The sequence below is a fragment of the Archocentrus centrarchus genome, chromosome 23 (genome assembly GCF_007364275.1).
Source record: "Archocentrus centrarchus isolate MPI-CPG fArcCen1 chromosome 23, fArcCen1, whole genome shotgun sequence".
NCBI lineage: Eukaryota > Metazoa > Chordata > Actinopteri > Cichliformes > Cichlidae > Archocentrus > Archocentrus centrarchus.
In genome coordinates this window covers 10421106-10446046 of record NC_044368.1, presented here as the reverse complement: position 1 = coordinate 10446046, position 24941 = coordinate 10421106, and the positions used below count along the sequence as shown (strand labels likewise).

General features: G+C 41.7%; 1 protein-coding gene across 1 annotated transcript in view; it reads left to right on the top strand.

Annotated features, from left to right (window-relative positions):
- The first annotated feature begins 3031 nt into the window (after positions 1-3031).
- Positions 3032-24941, top strand: part of pcloa (piccolo presynaptic cytomatrix protein a) — a 63212-nt gene continuing 41302 nt past the window's right edge. The window contains exons 1-3 of the mRNA XM_030720108.1: positions 3032-3210; positions 10257-11238; positions 12730-13737. Coding sequence (XP_030575968.1) covers positions 10462-11238; positions 12730-13737 — 1785 coding nt within the window. The 5' untranslated portion in view covers positions 3032-3210; positions 10257-10461. The remainder of the gene's footprint in view (positions 3211-10256; positions 11239-12729; positions 13738-24941) is intronic.

Here is a 24941-nt window from a genome sequence, read left to right as displayed (position 1 = left end):
TCACCACTTTGACCTCACACACGTTCCACTCACTGATTGCTTGGGATTGATGAGGTGATCAATGACCTATTCCTGACTGTCTCGGGAGAGAATACTGATTCGCATTAGGCTGCAGGGTTACATTCAAGGACTGGGTAAATCTTCAAGGCCTGCCAAAACTCTCTGGTCCAAGCAGCTTTACAAGCCAAGGGAAATAGTTTATGAAAGCTATGGCAGTATGTGGAAAATGACCTCAAGGCCTATGGAGCATTTTATGTAACCCCCTTGTTAGCTCCAAAATGTGATGTGTTTGAATGGACATGCGCATTTGAATTTGCCCTCACTATGACTCATCTGTGTTTAGTTTAGCTAAACACAAGGGACCTTTTCCCCTATGGCAAAATGACGATGTCACGATCTGTGACGCACTACCGTGACAACAGGTGTGTGTTGTTAATGATTCATAAACTACGGGGGTGTGCATGACTTGATTGGCATTTAAAGCCACATTACTTTGACATTAACCCGTTTTTCAAAAATGAACATTTAACCCCCACTGCCCCACCCCTTTAAAAAAAGGGCTACTTCCAGTCCTCGACCACTACTGATGAATCAGCCCATTAGATCCTAGAGTAGCATTAGTCAAGATGTCAGCTACTGTCAATTCACTGCAATGAATAAAAGAGGAATGTGGAGTGAGAGTGGGAGGTGGGGACAACACAAATCCATTATAACAGTCAGCTGTATTTTAGAAGAGTGCTCTCAAACAGAACATTTATCCTGGGAAAGTAAAATATGAAAGGAAATGCAAGGCATGAAATTCCCAGATTTATATTTACTATCTGGCTCACTGAGATATTTTTGATAAAATAACCCAACACAGAGATTTAGACTGCAAATACATACAGATTTTGATGAGCAACAGCACTGATTGTTGCTGTGAGGATTTTTTTTTTTCATGGATGGATGGATGGAAAGAATAGTTTGAGGACAAATAGCTGTTCCTTTTCTGTTAATGAGTTATATTACCTGTACAGATGCTCAGCTCTGTATGAAACTCTGAGCTTTTCACTGTTTGTGGGCGTTTGTATGACTTTAATATATTCTTGTCTCACTGTACCACATTGTGAGTTCAATTAAAAGTAAATAGGTTGTCACGACCACTGTCATGCTCAGAGATCATAAACTATGGCAGCAGGCTAGGCAACTGTGTCATACGTCATAATTAATTTACATCACTTTAAAATGACAGCTCAGAAACAGAGAGGTCTCATTTAGTTGAATCCCTGTTGCCATGACTCCTCCCTTCCCACGTCTCTTCCATGACTTCTCAGGAATCTACAAACAGAAAGAAATACTAAGAAGCCCTTTAAGGTAATAATCTATTTATTTACATTAAAATTAATGCCAAATCAGAGGAACTCACTGCTGTTTTAAGCCCCAGTTTCAGGCAGTTTTCCCCATGAAAGATCCTTGCAGTGTGCTTTAACTCGACTGCAGCTTGTGTGGAATCCGCTGCCGAAAGTTTCTCTTAATTAGCACGAGCTGCCGCCTCCATTGAAAAGGCTTAGCAATGACTGGTATACTCACAGGAATTCAAACTTCCGAGGAACACAACATCAGAGTGCTGTCACGCTGAGTGATCACTGGGAAGTGCAAAGAGAACAAGTGCCTCTCACCAGCTGAGCCCAAAGAGGAAACTCTGGCTACTTGAGCTATAATTACCTGTTTTTCCTAAAGTTTTTCCATATTCACAGCTCACTGTAACTACTTTACCTTTATTTAGCAAGGAGTGTATGCTGCTGTTACATCAGTCAGCTACTGGAAAAGTAGCTTGGAGATTGGCTCCCAGACAATGACCTGTAAATCCTATTAACAGTCCTGTTACCAGTTAAAGTCTCCTTCCCACGCCCTTCACCCAAGCACCACAACGACCTTCTTGAAATGAATCCTACACACACACACTGATTTCAGCTTTATCTCACGCTCCACATACGATCACCTTTAAAACTGAGAGTTTGAAGTCTTCTGAGTTGACCTCTGTGATTCTGTGGTGAGCCCATGCCCCTTTTGAATAGCCATGCAGTCATAATGAGGAGATGCAGATGAGGACAGGTGTCGTGAGACTACTCCGCCTCCACGCACAGAAAAGCCTGATTCAGTTCTCAGCACATTTCAAGCCATAAAATCTCAAACATCATCTCAGGCCTTTCTACAGTTCAGTGCACACATACGTCTGCATTCTCAGCTCTTTGTATTTGTGCTGCTGTGTATTTGTATGAAACAAAGGGACTTATATAACTTGTGTTGAGTCTCTGAATCTGACGCCTTTGTGTGTCTTCGGGGAGCGAAGAACACTATTCACAGAGAATTTAGCTCCAAGGAAACGGGCTCTGCAATTCTCTGAGTAAGAACTGCGTCCTATTTCTTAAATACCGCAGAGTAATCGTATGTTTTCTGTAATGGTGCTCCTATGTCATCCACTGCCTCCCTTATTTATGTTAACTGGGTTCAACAGATGGCGGTGTCGAGGCTTCTTAGTGCAGTTTCGGGGCTATTTGTGGCCAAAGAAATGAGGAGAAAATGAAGTCTGGCAAGTGATGAATAATTGATGATGGATCCTTTTTTTTCTGCTTGCTTGTTTTGTTTTGTTTAGTGGGCTAATTTGACCCTCAACTTTGGCAACAAGACATAGCAGGGATGTGCTCACATGCCCTGTGTCCACAAGAAAACAGCTTACAGTGCAGAGCGGTGTGTGATTGGCCTATCTTTCAGAAGGAAAGAGGATTAGAGGGGCCGCTTATGTCTGTGCATGAGTGTGTCTTTGTCTGTGTGTGTGTGTGTGTGTGTGTGTGTGTGTGTGTGTGTGTGTGTGTGTGTGTGTGTGTGTGTGTGTGTGTGTGTGTTGGCAGCAGGTGCACCCAAGCACACCTACCAGTGCACCCGCTCGCGTGCATGAAGATAGTAAGATTGAGTAATGAAAGGAAGGGAAGGCACCTCTGTGACTAAAACTATTTTTAGTCCACCGTGCCTCAGTGGTCAGGAGAAATTGGCACTGAGGGCGGAATTAGGCAAGTGCCAGGATGCTAATAGGGATAAGGGAGGCTCAGTTCCAACATACCAGAAATTAAACGTCACTTGCAAGTACACCGTCACCTAGGAGCTGCCTCACCTCATCGCACACAGACTTTGAAGATAGAAGACGGCACATGCTCGTGCATGTTGACACAGGTATGTACCTCTTGCTTGCTCTGTGCGCTTAGAATAAGGATGGCAATATGGAGGAAGTTGGGACTGTTTTAGTACTTTTTTAAATCACAATATCGCCAGGGAAACACAGGTGTTGCACTATATTCACAAAGAGATCAGTCTACAGGGTCCATTTGGTTGCATTTGGTTAATTTTCTAACAGTGTAAACCTGTTCTTGTGCTTTGGAACCTGTAGTTTAAACTTGAGTTTTTCAGTGTCGTGCAAGAGTAATCTATATATATATATATATATATATATATATATATATATATATATATATATATATATATATATATCACATCTGTTAGCTTCTTTGCGTCATACCCCAACTGACTATTCAAATTTAATGAACGCAGTCTTGTGTGTGTTATCTGGTTACTAGACTCGAGTTACACAGGTGAGGCTACACAGCACAAACACACAGATGGTAAGTGTCCAGAAGAATAGGTGATTCAGTGATGGAGAGTACCTAAAGTACTAATAATATTTAGTTTTATGGTACTTTTAAGCTACTCTTTAAGATATTTCAACTATATTACAGAAGGAAGTTTTGGGCATTTTAGTCCACAAAGCTCGGGTTGCATTTTAATTATGAGTTTTTCATAAAACCTAAAGGCAAAAAATCAATGCTTTACTATTTGTCTTGTGAGTGTGAGCATATGCAGTGAGATATTTTACTGAAATTACTGCTCAAGGTCCAGGGAGTGCTGTATTTCTACTTGTAATGCAGTGTTTTCAGATTGTTTTCTATTGATTTGTTCTCGTAATTAACAGGATGATCTGAATACACATTTCACTTCTGTGCAGTTTTTCTTTTTTATAACACAAGTATGCCTAAAGGGCCCTGATAGCACTGTACTAATAAGTGTATGTGTACACAGTATGCAGGTGTGTGTCTATAAATTGCTAGGTTTGCACATGCCTCAGAGACTGCTTGTCCCTAGGCCTGTGTTTGATGTTGCGCCTTTACACTGGTTTGTGTTTGTGTGTGTGTCTGCCCGTCTGTCTGTCTGGGTGAATGCGTTTTCTTTGCATCACTGAATACTTCAGTCAGTGTGTTTATGTGACTATGTGGGTGAGACACACACACACACACACACACACACACACACACACACACACACACACACACACACACACACACAGAGGTGCATGTATGTGCTGCTTCTGCCTCACAGCCTAGAGAATATCACGCTATGCTTCAGCAGTCAGTGGAAAGAAGGGGAGGAACCGAGCAATCACTACACCGCCATCGTTTATCACTGAAGACAGACAACGAAACTCACCTCTGCCTACACAGACACATTCCTTTAGATGAGGAGGAGGAGGAGAGGAAGGACGAAGAAAGCAGAAAGAGGGAGACAACTATAAAAATATCCATATCTATGAAAGCCAAAGAGACGAGGTAAAGGTGAAGAAAACGTGTTTGAAATGAAGGCAGAAAGAGGGACTGAAGACTGGGAGAAAAAGCAAAGCATTACAGGGACAGTGACAGGGATGCTGGGATTTGAATGCTGTGACCACACCCACTATGGTTAACAGCATAGTATTGCCATTTCCCTCTTATAGTAGAGAAAAAAAAATGACTTTTTGCCTTTTTCTTTTCTTTTGCTGAGAATTAGATGAGAAGATTAATACTACTCTCACATCTGATTTAAATGTGAAGCTACAGCCAGGAGATGGTTATTTTGGCTGTGACTAAAAACTGGAAATTGAATAAATGAAAAAAACAAAACAAAACTGGGTGCTACTATAGCTCACCTGTTTGAGTGGGGAGCCATATGTCAAAAGGCTGCAGGGCCAAGAAAAAGCAGGTATCACTCATTATTTTTGTACATGGTTTAAGAAAAAAAGTGTTAAATAGTGAGGTTTAAATGGTTGCTCCTGATCTGGGTCTTTATGAACATGATCATCTGACATGAGAGTCCTAGTCTGAACACAGGGGGCTTTCTCTCCCCTGTAGTCGAGTTAATATAAGGCAAATGAAGGAAATAAAATCTCCAGAAACGTCACCCACATATATGTATTAAATATTCTCTCCAGATACTTTTTACAGCAGAATTTTTTTCATCATTGAGAAAAATAGTTCTTAAATTGATGAACTATTTGCCCGCACAGTCTTTCACAGACTGGTGAAACCTGTCTTCTGAAAAGGGCCCCGCTCTCACTCTCTTTCTGTGCCCTGACATATTAAATCATCTAACTGCATTAGATGAGATTAGGTATGTTTTTCTTTTGATACATTTACATTTGATATTTTGCCTTTGTATTATATTATAGTACACTGGTTCCAAATCTTTTGGAAACAGTGTCATACTATTCCTTTCTACCCCAAATAAAAGCATTTGCTTTAGGTGAGGTTATTTAATGGTTTCCATTCTAACATATTTATACCAAAATCATAACACTTTACTCTTATGTGCAGGCTTATGGCTTACAACACCTAAAACAAAGATATCTGAAGGACAAACAGATAACCCACTTGCAGGGGCTGTCACACCATATAAACTGCAGTAAAATGATGATTTGTAGTGCCACATGCTCTTATTCTTATCCTTATTCTTATCTCTTATTTATATAACAAGAACAAACAGATGCAAACACTGAAGCACTGGTCTCTGGTGTTTCCTACACAGAATCTAGTTATTCAGTCTTTCCCTTTACCATCCTAGTCCAGGTACCAAGGGCTTTGAATTGGGTACACTGAGGACACATTTGCCCCCAGAGCTCAACATGCAAAACAGCAAATGAGCACTTGCTGTCATATCATGACACATCTTCTTGATGTACAGTGGAGACGACATATTTTAATATCCTACTGGCTGGATCTGGTGACCGGCTGTGCATGTTCTCGAGATGGTGAAGCTAAATACACTGTAGGTTTGATTTGCAACATGTGGGCAGATTTAATGTAATTTTATTTACCGCTTCGCACTGGTGTGTGTGCGTGTGTGTGTGTGTGTGTGCGTGATGGTGTTATGTTTTAAAGATGCCACATACGACTGCACCGGTGTTGTCTTTTCATTACCCTCCTTTTATATTACACTCATTTCATCCCACGCTGTGTTCTCTATGATAACACCAGCAATCAAATCTTCACAAGGGGAGAAGAGATAAAGAATTCATTGTGACTTATCTGCCGTGCTGCCCAGTCAGTGAAACCTGATTTTCCCAGCCAGCCTTCAAATGCACATTATCATATCTGACAATATAATGTATTTAGATTAAAAAAAAAATGAGAGAGAGATGTACAACTGCCAAGTAAAAAGAAAAGGCATATGAAATAGTATTCATATTATAAGTCATATGAGTCATCATCACCATTCCAGATGTCTTACATATTTTCTGATTGTGTTTCTATCTATCTATCTATCTATCTATCTATCTATCTATCTATCTATCTATCTATCTATCTATCTATCTATCTATCTATCTATCTATCTATCTATCTATCTATCTATCTATCTATCTATCTATCTATCATAATAATAATAACCGAATGGTTAGTTCTGGGTTGATAAAAAACATATTTGTATACGATGAGTTGGGATGTGAGATTATGCACAACATCCATAGGAGTGCCAAATACATTCGACAGTCTGCTCTGGTTTTACTTACTTTAACTAGTCGGAATCTGAACATATGACTCAAATTAAACCATCAGTGAATCAGTGAACCCACCTAATCTTTCTTCCACTTAACCTGGACTCGCTACATGATCAAAACACACATTTTGATAAGTTGGTCTCCTTTAAATACATATTTTCCTTCGCTGATGGTTTTGGATCACCTGTCAGAGGCGGAACATGCGCGGTGGGCTGAGAGGCTGGTGGAAAATCTGCGTTAAGACGTAATTGTTACAAAGCGGAAGTAAAATTTCTCTTCAGTCTAAAGGTATCCAAACATGATATTCAAGATTAAATGTTTTGGGGATGGAGGAGATAGGATCGATTTTTTTCTCTTTTATTCTCTTTTTAGCTAGAATTTTTTTTTTTTTTATGCCGCTTCTTTTTTTAATTTTAATTTTTAGTTTTGATTAATTGGAAGTGGCATGCTGTGTAATGTGACGGCGTATTAAGGCCATCCACTTTGTTCAACTATGTTATTAAGGCAATCAGCAAACTACGAACAGTTTTTTGGTAGATTCGTGAGCGTTTTCCCCAAGTATTTTTATTCTTATACATTTACAACTTCAATTTTGAAACTTCTGAATTTTTTCTCAAAATATCACCCCTTACCGATTTATTTTTTAAACTTTATTGGCCTTTATTGGTCGTCGTATGTGCTGTTTACGTTTTAAATGCACACAAACGCTTTTATGTTTCAATTTAAAATTTATTTTGTAAAACTACACCGGAAACCACCTTTTGTGGCTGTGAGAGGTTGTAAAAACGGAGACCCCCCTCACGGAAAACTGTGGTGACTGTGGTGTAGCTACAGCTGCAGAGATGCGAGGCGCAGAAAAACGTCGAGAAAGGAAGCAAAGGAAATACGGGACCTGAACATAAAATAATCACTGTCAGAAACCATCTGAGATGTTTCGAGAGGAGCACCGTCTTCGCAGCGCTTTCTCTCCCTGGAGATAAAAAAACGAGAAGAGGATCGCGCATTGATCCGAATACAGGGGACGGGAGGGGTCGATCATGGGGAACGAAGCGAGCCTAGAAGGAGGCGAAGGGCCGCCGTCTGGGCTACCCGAGGGGCTGGCACCTGACGCAAAGGGCGGCTTTGTCCGGGTCTCCGACGGGACACCGGTCAACCTGAGTGAGCTCAGCGAGGAGGAGAAGCGGCAGCTCTCCTCCGCGTTGTCAAGGGCGCAAGGCAGGCAGCCCGGTGGCGCGGCGGCTGGACGAAGGCAGGGAATTTAAACTGCATTTTTGATGCACTTCAAATACCCACACTAACCAGGCCATTTTATATGACAGAGAGTGGAACGAGTGGTTGTGTTGTGGTTGTGTGCAGCATCATTTGGGAAGCCTATGAGATGCTCTAAGGAGGCAGAGAGCCTGATCACGCCCATTTTTTTAATCCTGTCAACCGCACCAAGAAATGATTCCCTTCTTAGAGCTCATTGTAATGGATAATCACCAAGAGCTGATGATCTGCATGGCCGAGAGTGATGTCTTTCTTGGCAAATAAGTCATGCAGCTATTTGCTCTTCTAACGTAGAGCTATAAGTCTCATTTTAACCCAACAAATGATTTTTATTTTTTATTTTTGGCATTCTCTATTAAGAAATATACAGTATTGGTTAGTGTTTCTGTGTGGTATGTGCGTAAGAGACACACCTCCGGTATTTATGCGAAATTTTCGAAATGCCTGCTGGGTAGGAAAATCTGTCGTGCCCAGTGTGTTTTTCTCCGATTGAACGACGTCTTAACACCCAGCTAAACAAATCCGACACCTCCATCAGCTGTGAATCCGCGCTCTGATATCGCCAGTTAAATCGTTTAGCCCTGAATTTCACCGAATTGGATTATAATCGGTGATGTCGGGGGAGGCTGGGTTGTGAAAGGTGGTGGTGGTGATGGGAGGGGGCGTGTAGAAACCTGCCGATGAAAACAATATGCAGCTTTAGGTTTTACATGTTTATCATCATGAAAGATTTCTGAATAGGTGTTGGATAAAATGGCAAGATGTGCCTTGCTGCTAATTGGCTCCAGCTTGGGGGGGGGTTGTTATTTATATATGAGCTGAAGACTGGGGGGAGGGTTGCATCAATATTAATATGACTATAAATAGAACACAGGCCTTAATGTCATCACTCATGTATGTCTTTCCTGGTGAAATTTTCCCCAAGTCGGGTTTCAGCTTCTGTTCTTGACGCATCTGCCCTGGAATGAGGCTGGTCGCTGTCCGTGGTGCTGAAACACACGCTGCAGAGGGCTGGCTTACGGCAGGCATTGCGCCGCCACTACATTCAGCGTTTGCACCGTCTCTTACAGTACCCCACACAGCCAGTGCTCACTATAAAAAATAATCAGATGTTGTATTCATTACAGCATTAAACTTTATTGCCTGAGGATGCAATTTAATAATAGACAAACCCTCAGAGACTTTAAAACAGCAGAACCAATACATCTAGACTGTATGTTGCATACACACGGTGATATAATAACAAACAGTATCCAGTCGGTCCATTAGCACATTGATGCGTTTCTCTAAAGATCCTGCAGTCTTTCATGCTTGTGCTTACTGCATGTTGCCTCTCAGTCTGAGCTAACAAAGACTTCTCAGCTTACGCCCATGGAGCTGAGCGTCTCCCCTCTCTATCTCAACAATCTACACATGTCATTCAGCGATATTCACTTTCCTGTCAGCTTTACCCCAGGTCTGCTCGCTACACATTTTGTGCTCACTGATGTGTTGAATAGGCCTGAGAGCTATGGACTTAACTTGTATTATTAGCACAATTGTGCTTCAGATGAGGCAAGGGAGTTGGTAAATATTCTAAGTTTTGTTGTTGAAAGGATTAAGAGTATGGCATGCAAACCGTCCAAATAAAAAAGGACGTGATAAATGTCCAAATTGTTGCGATAAAAGAAGCTTTATTCAGAATTAATGTGCCCATAACTAAGATAAAAAGCTTGTGCAGATGTTAAAAGTGTGTCATGCTGATAAGACTGGCTTCAGTTTATTTTTAGCATTTGTTCAGAAAATGTGTTGCTGTGTCAAAGTGAACCAGAAACAATAAAACAAATGAGTTGTTTTTCACGGACAGTGCACATTTATCTGAATTTCTATAAATGTGTTAGTTTTAGCCAAAGGCAAACTTTCAACTGCCTCCAGATGTCGGGTTGTTCTCTGAATGTACAAAGATTAATGAATAAAGTTGGAGCTGAAGTGGATTTTGGAACTATCCAGATATTAAAGTCTTGTTCGCAGTTAGGTGTTATTTTCACTTTGGAGTTGGTTCAGCTGAGAGTTGGTGTGCACTTGGCTAATATGATCTTGTTACATTTGTGATCTAAGCATAAATGAACAAAAACGGCAATAAAACTATCTGTGTCTGTTTTCTTTCTTCCAGACCATCAGAATCTGACACACAGCAGCGTTCCCAGCAGGTAGGGGCCTCCAGGGGCCCGCCAGGTCTTAGTAAAAGCCGAACTGTTGACGCCTTTAACCAGGGCCCACCTGGAAAGCCCACACCAGGCCGCAGTCCTTCATCCCTCAGCCTTTTTGAATCCAGATTCCGGCAGGAGCCAAAAGACCCTGAGACCAAGTCATCCGGCATGTTCGGCTCCAGTTTCCTCAGCGGGGCCAACCCCCTCAGTGCTGTATCGTCTATGACTTCCTCTGTCTCCTCCTCCATATCCTCTATGGGTGATGCTGTTAACATCCCAAAGTTTGGACTTTTTGGTGACGAAGAGGAGGGGGACTCACCTGTTCCATCTGAATCCAAGCAGGGAGGGAAGCCACAAGGGAAAGGCCCACAGCAAGGGCCAGGTCCAAAGGGACCACAGCAGGGAGGACCCCAGAAACAGACTCAGGGCCCTCCTGGTCAGGGAGCAAAACCAGGGCAAGGACCTCCTGGTCAGGGACCCAGACAAGGTCAGGGACCACCAGGCCAAGGACCAAAAACAGGCCAAGGTCCTCCTGGCCAAGCACCACCAGGTCAACAGGCCCCCAGACCAGGTCAAGGACCACCAGGTCAAGGCCAACCAGCGTCACAGGCACCCAGACCAGGTCAAGGACCCCCAGGTCAAGGACCCAAGCAGAGTGGCCCTCCCCAGCAAAAAGGTGGTCCACCGCCACAACAACAAGGACCTGGGAAACATGGACCCAGACACCAAATGCCACAAGGCCCTGGGGCACATCCTGAGCAGCCAACAAAGAGTGCTGGGCCTCCTGGTCAACAGGGAGCTGGAAAGCCTGCAGGTGGACTCTGTCCACTGTGTAAAACCACCCAGCTAAACATTGGATCTAAGGATCCACCCAATTACAATAACTGTACTGAGTGTAAGAACCAGGTCTGCAGCCTGTGTGGATTCAGCCCCCCAGACTCAGCGGTAAGACCATGACTGCTATTGTTTTTTGCTTCTTATCCCACTCTTTTAATGAAAAATTTAAAATGTAATTATTTCATTTCATGTCAGCATCCACAGATCTGCCTTCTACAGGTATCTAATGGTCAAACAAAATATAATTTCTCTGTTAGTATGCTGGCATTTAACTGATATTACACAATCCAGTTATGTTATTGATGACAGAGTGTGGAAAAGGTCATGCATTGTTATATTTTATGTGAGTGAAACATCAGTTTTCCCAGTTTTCTATTTCTTAATTTTTTTTCCTAAAAAAATATCCTGCAAGTAGGAAGACTCATGACTCAAGACTTCTCTGGTCTGCGTTGTAAAATATCTGGTCAAAACTGATTTGTAAAGAATGGAAATATACTTGCTATGATTAAACTGATAGAGAAAGCAAAGTGATTTTAACATGAAAAAGAAGACAAGATAGTCAAGGTGCACATCTTTGTATTGTAGCTGAATTTAGCACTAGCCTGTTAACAGCATATTGCTGTTCTGTGAGTCTGGCAGAGGGAGTGCATTTCATAAGAGTTGCACACGATTTGAGGAACAGAGGGGCCATATGGACCCAGGGAATGTTGATCAAGGTGACTCATGTCATGGCCACAGGAAGATACTGTGCCAGCCGTGAGGACACTCAGTCACACATGGACTGTAAACGCTAGTGGGCCATGATTATAGCACAGCAGAATGACTGGTTCCATCTGCATGAGCTTCTTCTTAGGATCTGCCGCTTTGTGGAATAATAATAATGGGGTTAGTTCATAAGGAAAATTTCAAGAAATATTTAAACAAGAGGCTTCAATTTGTGGGTGCATGTTTAGACAAACACTAGGGTTCAAAGAAAGTACATAGCCATATCACACTTTGAACCCTTCTATGTTACATCAGTGGCTAGAATTATAAACAAAAGATTGATTAAAATTAATAACTGACCAAATGTAGACATGCGCTTTAAAATACACACACACACACACGCGCACACGCACGCATGCATGCACACACGCACGCACACACAAATATATATTTATGTGTTGGACCGATTAATCTGTTTACATTTATGCAATTAGTACACAACCATTACATACAAAAAAAGACTCACTGCTCTCTTCTAGATAGTGACCAACCTGTCAACACCGGCCCTTTTAAACATTGTACTTTGCACACAGTGGAAACCAAGGAGATATCCAAACACTGAACAAAGAGCGCTGGCTTTTTTGAGAACAGGTGTTGATATCTGCTGTATGGCCTAAACAAAGGCAACAAAAGGCAACCAGTTATCATAATATACAGCACCTGTAATAAAGGGACTGTAACCTGGCATTGATGCATGAATAGTATTTACTTTTTTGACTGATTAGTATTTACATAGCTGCGGCTGAAGAATTTTTGATGAAAAAAACACCATTTGAGACATCAATTATTTGGTTGAAAATAAAATCTAACTGATTTTTTTTGTTTCATACACAGGGTAAAGAGTGGTTATGTCTTAACTGTCAGATGCAGCGAGCAATGGGAGGAATGGATCCCCCTGGTATGACAAAGCCCAAGCAAGGATCCGCCCCACCCTCTCCTCAGAGACAGGCATCGGGAAAGCCTGGAAAGCTCCTGATAAAGCAGCAGAGCACCACCGACCAAGGGTTAACACCACCAACCACACCTAGGCAGAAATCCCCTGGTCCTACTTCTCCAGGACCGCTTTCACCAGGCTCCTCTGTGGCAGGATCCCCTAAAATTGACCCCAAGACAGGTCGCCCCATTAATCAGAGGTCCAGTCCTCAGCAGTCCCCAGCTAAACCCAAACAGGAGGGTTTCTTTGGAGGGCTTGGAGGTATCAGTTTAGGAGGCCTCACAGATGCAGCTAAGCCTCCAGGAGCTGCTTCACAAGCTGGTGAGTCCGTCACAGGAAAACTGTTTAGTGGGTTTGGTGGGCTGATGGAGTCGTCAAAACCTCAGGCCCAGACTGCACCAAAACAGGAGGAGTCAGTTGCTGGGAAGTTGTTTGGTGGTTTTGGAGGGTTGACAGAGTCCACTAAACCTCCTGCGGCTGCATCTCAAATGTTTAGTTTTGGATCGTCCCTCTTGAGCTCAGCAACCAGTCTTGTCACTGGAGAGGATGATAAAGCAATGAATTCACCACCTGGGTCACCACCCGACTCCCCTGCAGACTCTGGTCCCGGTTCTCCCCCTGACTCCCCTCTCTCTGCGCCTGGGTCTCCCCCTGATTCAGACTCTGCTCCTGACACGCCACCTGCGAGGACCAAGAAACCCCCCAGAACCACCACGGAGCTGGAAGGGAAAGCCCCAGAAAACGAACCCATGCCTGCTCCAGCCCCAGCAACCAAGGAAAACTGCCCTCTGTGTAACGTGGAGCTAAATGTTGGATCGACAGACATGCCCAACTACAGCCTCTGCACCGAGTGCAAGAAGATAGTATGCAATCTGTGTGGATTCAATCCTACTCCTCATTTAGGCGAGGTAAGAAACCCTTATTATTGTTGCTGTTTTCTCAAGCCCCTACAGCTTCCTGCACTTTCAGCTCCCTGCACCTACCACTAATTTATGCATTCTGGTATATATAAATAGAACGCAAACATCCTCTAGATGTTTCATTGAAATAGGTCACAGCAGAGATACAATTAGGACTTTTCAGCTGTGCGTTTTCCCCACTAGCATCTAGCAAAATACTCTTTATTCCATAAGTCCATTTGTTTGAATCAAATAGACAGTGAAATTACATCTGCACATATTTGACCACTGAATTAATGGATGCGGTCAATTATGTTGCATTTTAAAACTCTGTAAGCCTCATTACTTTCAAGCTTTATTTGAGAGCAGGACCAGACAACATGAAGATGAATAGGTTTTTTAAATGGAGGAAAGAGCACTTGACTCTGAAACTGAATGCTGTGTGAACACTGTCTATGTACGTGCGTATGTGTGATCATCTGTATAGAATACACATACATACATGATAGTTTGTAAATATATAAATGCTGATGCTTACTTCTCAGCTTTTGTGCACATGAAAACATCTCCAACCAGTCACTTCCGGGCTGGTTATCTACCGTGGTGCAGGGATCAGGTTTGCTGGTGTCTTCTATGTGTTGTCTCATGTGGAAGCACCGCCATGAGACTATGTGTTGAGTTCCACACAGCAGATGGTACTCTATGGTGTCGAATCAGTATATAATGGGAATAGAGGCCAAAAGTGCTTTCGGTTGAGCAATTTCTCAGCATGCAGGCGAAGCATAGTCACATATGTTACACCCACTTGAACATATGAATTGTCCTAGTTTTTGTCTATAATGTGTGTGAGTCATAATTTACAGTTAGATCACACATTCATTGAGAACTGAGGTATAATATAACTAAAGCTAGTGGCCACTTGGGATGGCTAATATCCTCTTGACATGGTCATAGAGCACAACCACGTGTTTGTCAGCTCGGGGCTCTATCCTGGCTTCACATGTTCATTACTTTGTTAGGTCAAAGTTTAAGTTCATCTTTGGTAATCTACTGTGTATTTCTGGCTCTCCCTTTTTTTTTTTTTAACAGCAAATGGAACTAAGCTGGGAATCCACCTCTGAACTCCACCATATGCATGTTAAGGGACAGGAGATGCTTTTATTTTGTAGGAATACTTTAATTTGTATTCAGCTAATAATTTTCATACATGAAGACAACAAATAGAAAATGTGAGACATTTTGCATAGGTGAGAAGAGTGCACTTTGTGAACCTTTAAAGGAACAGTTTGAAAAATGTGCTTTAGCTTCCCTTTTTGCTGAAGACTGGAGAAGATTGATTCCACTTTCATAAAGAAAATGCTGCAGCCAGCAGCCCAGACAGCTATTTCTAAGGCGACAGCTGTGACTTCCTAGAGTTCAGCAAACAATCAACCTTTAAATGAGGAATTGTTGTTTTTACACTCATGTTTTTGCACAAAGTAAATAAAATCATTTGAGTTGGGTTATAAAAAAAAAAAAAGCAGAGTGTGCTTTAGGGCCTTGCTTCCATGTCTGTGGCAAAAAGTTAAACCTGAGGCTTCAAAATAGGAATCACAAGTAAGTCATGTCACAGTAGCCACAGTCACCTTTTATATATGACCCTTATTAGTTTAGAGTGGTGACAGGACTATTAAAGTTTTTATATTGTTGTCCTCTTCTGAAGCTCTGATTTTCTAATTGCACATGCTTGCTGGGAGACTGAGGAGCTGAATCACTTAATTGAGGCCAAACATGGGGAAGGGAAATGTAATTATGAAGGCAAGATGGGCATTCAAGCCACTGATGCTCTAATTGGACATAGATTAGTACTCTTAATATTCTCTTTTCTTGAAGCCTGACTCCGTTTTGTTTTAAGGAAAGGCATTGCTAGGATTTCTCACAGTGAAGGATGAGTATTTCTTTCTCTTGCAGGGCTGAATAATGTACATAATTGAATAAAAATAATAGTATTTGATTTGAGTTGTGACCGAGCGTTTGAATGTTTGGCATTAAAGACACGCACAGGCACGACACCTGAGTCATCTGCCCCTTATGTAGTGCGCCTCGCTCGTGTGTCATTCACTGTCATAATGTCGGCTGTCAGCGAGGGTTTGCTTGCTGACGCATGTGAGTGGTTCAGAGTGTGAGGGGAGTGTGTGTGTGTGTGTGTGTGGGGGGAAGGGGGGGGGGGGGTAAACAGTATGTTTGATTTGCGAGATTGTCGCACTGTTGATGGTGACTGAGTTTTTGCTGTCACAGTGTGCATAAACAGGTATTAGAAATAAGGCTTTTAATTTCTAATTCGCTAAAGATATGTGTGTCCTTTAATTGAAATACTGAAGGGCAAGAGTCCATCTGTACTGTAATGTGTCAGCATGTGTAGCCATAATCTCTGTGTCCTAAAAGGATTTAAAGGGCAACAGGAAGCCTGCCATTTCTGTTGAGGCTTGAGCCTAGACTCAGGTGTTTCTGCTTAATCCCATCAATATGAGTTGTGAAAATAGCCTCCCTGGAAGGAAAAGCACTCACCTTAATGTGTTTTCTCTGTTGCTTGTTTTTTTGTTTTTTTTTTCCAATCACAGCCCCTCCCTTCATTGTATTTTTGTCACATTTTCTTAGTCTTTCTCGTATTTCCTGCTGTTTTGTATTCTTAGTCTTTTCCTGTCTTTATAAGCTCTAGAAGAATCCATTTAATTCCTGTGTTTCTGGTCCTCCTTTTAAACACAGTGAGAAAGGGACAGGGAGTCAGAACCTCCCTTAACAGTGCTATCCCTTTGCATTTACCAGTGTTGCTCCCTTTGAAGTAGGGAAAGTCTGTAAATGTGTGTCTGCTGCTCAGCAGTGTTACTTCATCTCAGGCTCCTTGTTGCTCTTATCAGTAATGATTGTGCTTTTTCAGGGAGCCTTATGTAAAATGTGAAGTCACCACTTTGCTAACAAGTGCAAATCAAAGAGTGCATGAAAGAGCTAGGAGCATGCTGTATCACTTCCACCTAGAAAAAACAACTAGATTTCCACCTTTTTAAATGAAGTTCCACTTAGTGAAGTCTTGGGTTTATGGGCTATTTTCATAGTGGTACATCAGCCATTTGTGGTGGTAGTTTAACTCAGTGCATTTAGACATGGTCAAGACTGAGCATCAGAATGAAGACAACAGAAAAAGACTGATGAGTCTCCATTTCTGCTGTGACATTCAGACGTTAGGGTCAGAATTTGGCATATTGGATCAACGGTTCAGGCTGCTGGTGGTGTAATGGTGTGGGGGATACTTTTTTGGCATACTTTGGGCCCCTTAGTACCAACTGAGCAAAAGGGGGTCCAACCCAGTATTAGTAATGTGTACATAACAAAGTGGCTAGTGAGTGTATATCAGTACAATGTAGCTTTTAGCAGCTAGGCTACAATCATTTGTTGCTGACAGTGTGTCATTTTCAGCTGAGCTTTGATTATAGCAAAACCAGCAGCAACAGCAGTAAATGCTTGGACTAACAATAACAATGTGTTCACCTCCTGTTGTATCTTTGGGCTGCAGTCTACCAAATCTTGGTCCATTGAAATCATACCTACTTTCCAACAAAAACAAGGCAAAATATGAACTAAATTGGCCACAGTGCACTCTGCCAGCTAGCCTTGTTAACATAAAACAATTAGGAAAATATGTTTAAAAAATATGTAAACCAGACTTATGAAAAGGCAAAGCATTTTCTGTTTTATCCAGCTAACAGTGCCTGACATCTAAAAGATTATACTTGGCTATCCTGTATCAACTGCTCTCCCTAACTTAATTATTAAATACTATAAGGCTATGGGTTAATGAATCCTAGAACCTGAACCACTTTATTCTAGTTTGCCTTTTTTTTTTTTATTTTGTAAAGACTTGAATGTGGCAGCTACATGATTTTAAATCTTAAATAATCAGCAATCATAAAGTGGCGAGTGAGCCTGTCTTTTTTTTTTTGGTGGAATATCTCAGGATTTGTTTAGCCTCAAAGAGAGTAAACAGAGAAAAATGCAAACGCTAGGCTGGCAGTTTCTTGTCATAAAGATGTCATAAGGTGTCATAAGGTATTGATAATTTAATATTCTTTCATCAACTTCACATCTCTTTGTGTGTCTGCATCAGTATCTATTGCATTCTTCGATCTGAATTCTGCTTACGTTAAGCACTTAGTTTGGGGATGTAAAGTTCTGGTTAAAACTGAAAAGTCAGTTCAGTGATGGGTCCCCGTGTTGTACATCCTCATGTTTCTAAAACCTTAACACGCACTCCTCGTTCCTCATTGTTATTCTGCCATGGCGCCCACGCCTCCGCCCACAGTCTGAACCCTCCCGAGTCTGCACAGGCAGATAAAGGCTCTCTCTGTGGTCATACACACACACATATGGACATACTGAATATGCTTTTGTGCAGCGTTTGGTGTCAGTGAACTGCCATATATAGGCATACAGTAAAGCTCCACTTTAATCATCTGCCTTATTTAAGTTACACTTTTTTTTGTAAACCAGATATTATATGATTGTGATTTTTACTGTACTTTGAATGCTATTGGTATATCTGCTCCATACAGTCCATATAGTTGCTCTCACAGCTCTTCCATCAGTTGGTTAGGAGGCTGAAGCGTACAAAAATAGCCACAGCCACCAAAGAGAGCCACAAAGAGGAGAAAGAGGGGAGAACACAAGCAACTGCAGGGCAGCCCTTCCTCCCTCCTCTGTCTCCTCCTCTCAACACTCCCTTTTGTAGCTCTTTATGTTCCCTCTTTCATAGTCATTCCTTTAAATGTGTATTTTCTTCTACAGCACCAGGCAACCCACTGAGTCCTGCACATGGCCTCACTGGAAGGCTGTGGTGGTATTTTTAGACATTAAGGTGATAGGTTGAGTTTGTGGATGTGTGTCACTTGAAGAGGGGTTTTGGTTGATTTTGTTGGCAGCTGAATAAGAATATGCTTCATATGTCATATTCATTCTTTAGCTGAGAAATGAATGCGGTAAGCTGGAGACAGTTTGCCACATTTAACAGATTCAGCACCTTGTGCAGTCTTAAATTGAAATGCTCCGTCTTTTATTCTTCTTTTTATATAACACCCCCTCTAGCTCTACTCCAGAAGGAATTCCAATTATCCACTTTTGAATTTAAAGTTTTTTTTTTTTGTTCTTTTTTTTTTACATGCTTAGTAAGACTTAAATTTTTGTCACTAAGTCTTTAGTCCTAAAAAAGGTTGGAAAAAAGCCAAGACGTCAAGTGTGCCAGCAGTGGGCCCTCGCCACACTGAGAGGAGAGGACAAGCAGGCAGAGACACTTGAAAACACACATTCTGGCACTAGCCTCATCTTGCTAGCGCCCCAACACACACTTTACTTCACTTGCAGAGGAGGGTCTGATTTGAATAGAAGCAGCAAGTTGGGTTTGTCAATTTTGGGGCATCTAAGTCTGACTATTTTCCCTAATCAGTGACCTTCAGTGGGTGAGAGAAATGGTTTAGCTTCACGCCTGAAAATCATTTTCATGCAAAAAAAAACCCCCAAAAAACAAAAACTTGGCAAGTGGAAAAACTTTTCTTTAAAGTGGTACCTTTCATCCTTATTCTAGAATAAAGGAATTGGTAAAAGGAGTGCAGCTGGAGGGAGCTGGTTTGACTGACAGTTTATGAAAAATAGACCCATCCTTCTTTTTATTCATTTTTAAAAAATTAAATTGTAAAATGTGAAAATTTGCCAAATCCGTGATGAGAAACAATCCTGTAGTCTACCGTCTGAGCACACGCGAAACACAAGTAAAAGAGCACTGAGACGAAAAAACATGCAGACAGATAACATTTCAGTGTGGAGAGGAAGAGGACAGGCCCAAAGCAGAGGAGAGAAGAGACAAGAGATATGGCTGTGACAGAGAGGAGTCCAATTGGGGGGGTGGGGGTGGGGGGCAGAGGAGGAGAGGGGTGTCACAAAGGATATGGGTGCCAGCCCATGCTGCCCTAAGCAGTGCAGACCATGACAACCTGACTGTTGCAGTTTGTTTTAGCACTCGTGAGTCACGCCTGCGAGTCACCTATGGGCAGAATTTACTGTCATGCAGAAACATCTGATAATGCAAGAATCGTAACATCGTGTAAGATTTCTGTTAAGGTATAGAAGCAGCCAACCCTAGTTACGCCAGTGTAGAAATGGTTCTGCAGTATACAGTATATTGCTGTGTTGATTGATTCCAGAGTCTAAATTGTGTCTCTTTCTTTTGCATTGCCTGAAAGAAAAAAGATCAGCGTTACACTGAGACATCAGTGCGGTGTGCATGCTTTTCTTACTTTTGTCTTGAATTGCGTCTGTCATGAGCGGTGTTTGAAAGAGTACACAATTTTCTTGGTGCAGCTGACCAGTTTGATTTAAACATGTTTATAAGTTCACCAGCCACTTCATTAGTTACACCTCGTCAGGAGGTCGTTAACACAAATACCTGCCAATCATTAGCCATGTAGACATGGTCAAGATGACCTGACATAAGAGACTTTGAATGTTTGTTGTTGGCGCCACACAGGCTGGTCTGACTAGTTCAGAAACTGATAACCCACTGGGATTTTCCCACACAATCACCTGTAGTGAATGGAATGGTCTCAAAAACAGAAAATGTCCAGTGATCTGTGGTTCTCAGGAAAAAAAGTCTTGTTGATGCCAGATCCCAGAGGAGAATGGCCTGATTGCTTTGAGTTGATAAGTGTGTAATAGAGCCACCTATTCACTCCAGGAAATCTTGTGGATGTCACCTTTTGCCTGTCCTAGGCATGAAATGGACACACAGATGAAGTTGCAGGAACTTGCACTACCAGCAGGGTGTGATATTTAAAACCAACAAGCTAAATGGCTGATACGTACGTATGTAAAAATGGCCTCCACACAACTATCTTGCCTTCTTTTGCTGTTAAACAATATTCTTAAATGTCTGAAAATCAACAGAAGTTACTGCAGCTTTCTGCAATTTCAGCATGCGTGAGCATTTCACACATAGGAGAGGCAAAGCGCGAAATGGACACTTTGGATAGGCGGCTCTATTACATGCTTTGCCGTGATACTAGGTTGAAGACAACAGTAGCTCAAATAACTCATTACAACCAAGGTATCTTTGAGTTTAAAACATGTCAAACCTTGAAGCAGATGGGCTACAGCAGTGGAAGACCACAACAGGTGCCACTCATGTTAGCTAAGAACAGGGAACTGAGGCTAAAATTCACATGGGCTCACCAAAATTGGGCAATAAAAGATTGGAAAAACATTACCTCGTTTGATGGGTCTTGATTTTTGCTGCAACATTTGGATGGTAGCGTCAGAATTTGGCACAAACATCATGAAAGCGTGGATCCATCCTGCCTTGTGTCAACAGTTCAGGCTGCTGGTGATGGTGTAATGGTGTGAGGGATACTTTCTTAGTGCACTTTGGGTCTCTTAGCAACAAATGAGCATTGTTTTAACACCCTGGCCTACCTGAGTATTCTTGCTGACCCTGTCCATCACTTTATGACCACAGTGTACCCATCTTCTGATGGCTGGGATGTAGTGGAACGGGAGATTGGCATCGTGTCACAGTCACTTTTTTTTTTTTTTTATTTTAGATAGGAAGCTGATTCATGCAGACAGTTTATAAGATAAGTTGTAGACAAACAAACACAGATGCACACAGAATATGCAATGAAACTTCTCCCTCTCCTTAATCCCCAGGCTAGAAGTATATACAGACCTCTTCTTTGTGTCAAATCCACTTTAAAAACTTTGACTTTTTACACATCAACAGACACTTTGTCTTTCTCTCTTCTGGCACTTTCTCATTCACCTGGCAGAGGGAAATCAATCCACAGTTGAATGGCATATTCTGACAGTCTTGTCAAGAGAGAATTGAAACACTGAGGCTCTTGTCTCTCAACTGTCAGTTTTGAGTCCAGTAAAAGATTTGTATTTATAATGGGGATAATTAACTTGTTCAACCTTCATTTATCCAGGGAATATTTCTCAGTAGGCCTACTCTTTGTCCTGCAGCATTCTGCTTCAGTAACGTTTTGTTACATGCATTCCCAGAGGATGGCAGCAGGATGGGATTTATTTAAATTCCCCACTCAGGTTTTGCTTCTTATTTTGTCATTAAAGCCCACAATCTCCTAGTCTTGAGCCCAGTTCCCAAACCTTAAGGCGATTACCACTCATGTAACATTTAGTTTCATGATTCAGATGAGAATTACATAAACATTTGTGCATGGAAGTGTAAATATAACACATTGAGCCTGCAACGTTAACATCTCTAACACCGAGACAGTTATTAGGACAAAGATCTTTTTTGGCTTGCAAAGAAGCTGATGCTGTGATGTTCCGCTTGCAGTCGAGTGCATTATAATTAAGTTGGCCACTGAGCAATGCTCATCAGTGAGAAAAGGGCAAAGACTTCCAGATTTTCATTTTAGCTAGAGCTTTACAACAGAAACATGCAGTGAGCCATGCTGCAAAAAAGAGGACTAGGCTCTAGCTTTTAGCATTATTTTTCATGTAATAAGGATTATATTGTATTTTCACAGACAAAGATGGTCTTTTATGCATCCACATATCACCATTTTTTCCCCTTTCTTCACAAGACTTCCATGGAATAAGTAACCCCAGCTCGTGGTTAGCATTGGTTTAGTTTACCTTAGTATAAAGAATAGAAAGGGTGTGAAACAGCTAATCTGGCTCTTTCAGAAAGTGACAAATTCAACTAGCACCTAGAGAGTAAGACATGAACACCTTTTTGTTCCACTTGCTTAAAATAGCATTTTACAGCGGTGCAAACAACCCCAAACCTAACTAAACTAGCCAACGTGAGAGCAATCATCACATCAAATTTGACATTAGGAAATGAGGCAAGTAAATTGCAATATGGAGCTATTTCTCTAAGGTCTACACAATGATAAAGGAAAGCCTCATTGTGAAAAGACACTGAGCAAACAAAGCTAATGAAGAGATGTTCACCTGGAAGCCGGGCAGGAGTTTTTAACCACTAAAAGTGCAAATTACGTCAAACACATTCTCAAGCTGCAGTGTAACATTTTAAGGTCATTCGCGGCAGTCATCACAAACTGCAGCTTGTCCTGTCCTCTTGGCAGTTGATTTGCAGATATACAGGGTGATAACGTTAAGCTTGTTGGCAGTAGCTGATGTTGAGTCATTTCCAATGGTCATTAAGCTCCTTCCCTTTACTGCTTCAGCTTGTCCTTCAGTGTGCTGTGTTATCTTCATTTTATCCTTCTGCCCATAGTCTTGTTTGTTATTCTCTTTGCTTATCATCTTCCTCTCATTCTTTTATCCTTATGTCTTTCTCTTGCCTCTCAGACAACATTATCACTCTTTATTCCACTACCTCTCTCTCATTTTTTTGATCCATCGTTCCCAACCTGCTCTAAATCCTCTATTTAAAATGACACTTCTGTAGTTCAGAAGAAAAGTCACAGAAAGTCACAGAAGGAACTGTCAACAAAATAAATGGAAAGTATATGTATAGTGTATATGTGCAAGAATGTGTAAAGTGCAGGCAGTGGTAAGAGGAAGTGATTTCACCTAGTCTTTCTGCCAGGCTCTGTCTAAATTTAGATGAATATAACCCTCACCGGATCCTTTGTGTTAATCAAAGAGCTGAACCAACCTTCACAACACTCCAACTCTCAGTTGGAGATAGTAACCTAACATAGATATGGCCCACCTCACCCCGGTATCTGATTCCCGTCTGCGGTTTTCAGTTTGCCTTCTCGCTCTGTCCTTGGAGGAAGACTGACGAAGATGGAAAATTTTGGAGCACTCCCTCTGAGTCTGTCATGATTCATTCATGTATGAGCGTGTGCTTGTTTGAGAGTGTCATGTAGGAAGCGAGAGGGAGTTTGCATTTACCTTCCAAGGTATTTCATGCCTTTTATCTGAGTATGTGCATGCCAACAACGCTGTCACAAATTCATCTTAGTGGGTGTTAGTGTGTCAGCTCTTTGCTGCCCACGTGATGCCAGAAAATCCTTGATGTCCCTAGGTTAAATGAATCATCCATGATGCTGTTTGCAGAAGCCACCACAACAAACAGTATCTTACTGAGGTACGTTTATTTGAAAGCTATAGTAGAAAAGATGTAAAAAAGGCAGCATTTTGTTTTTGTTTTTGTGGAAACATACAGTATTGTACAAAGGTCGTGAGCCACCCCTCATTTCTTTATATTTTGCTAAGGAAATGAGAAGTAGGTGCAGTGATCTATTAAAACGTGCAAGCATACATGGAAATACAGTATACAAGGCAAAAAGCAGAGTTTGTGTAATTCTAACAAGCTTTAAAGTCAATATTTGGTCTGACCACCTTTATTCTTCAACACTGCCTGAATTCTCTGAGGCAGCTTTTTTCTAATGTCTTTAAGTGGTCTTCAGGTATAATTCTCCAGGCTTCTTGAAAGACATTCAAAGCTCTTCTTTGGATGTTGGCTACTTTTTGTTCCAGTCTCTGTCAAGATGATCCCACACTGCTTCAGTAACGTTGAGGTCCCGGCTCTGGGGAGGCCAATCCATGACCGACAGTGTTCCATTGTTTTTATCCAGGTATGCTTTTACTGCATTGGCAGTGTTTGGGATCATTGGCATGCTGAAAAATCAAGCCATTGCCAATCAGATGGTACATTTCTGTGTTCATTATTCCATCAATGTTGACAAAATCCCCAACACCACTGGCTGAAATGCAGCCCCAAACCATGACAGAGCCTCCTCCATGTTTTACAGCTGGCTGTAGACACTCAGGGTTGTATATCTCTCCTGACCTCCTCCATGGTGATTTGAACCAGAAATTTCACATTTGGATTCATCACTCCCTAAGACCTGATGCCACTGATTTTCAGTCCAGTTCTTGTTTCATTTGGCATACCTCAGTCTTTTCTCTCTGTTTCCCTTGTTTAAGAATGGCGTCTGGATAGCCACCCTTCCATTCAGACCATTTCTGACGAGGCTTTGGCGAACAGTAGATGAACGGCCAGATTCATCTCTCAGATCCTGTCTCAGGCCTTTGGTGGATTTTTTTTCCCCCTATTTCCAAAGAACTTTCAGATGCTGCTCATCTGCTGTAGGTAGTTTTTTTAGGCCTGACACTTCTTTTGTCCTCTGCTTGTCTAGTTTCTTCAGTTTCTTTAAGGATACACTGCACACAATGCCAAGATATGCCAA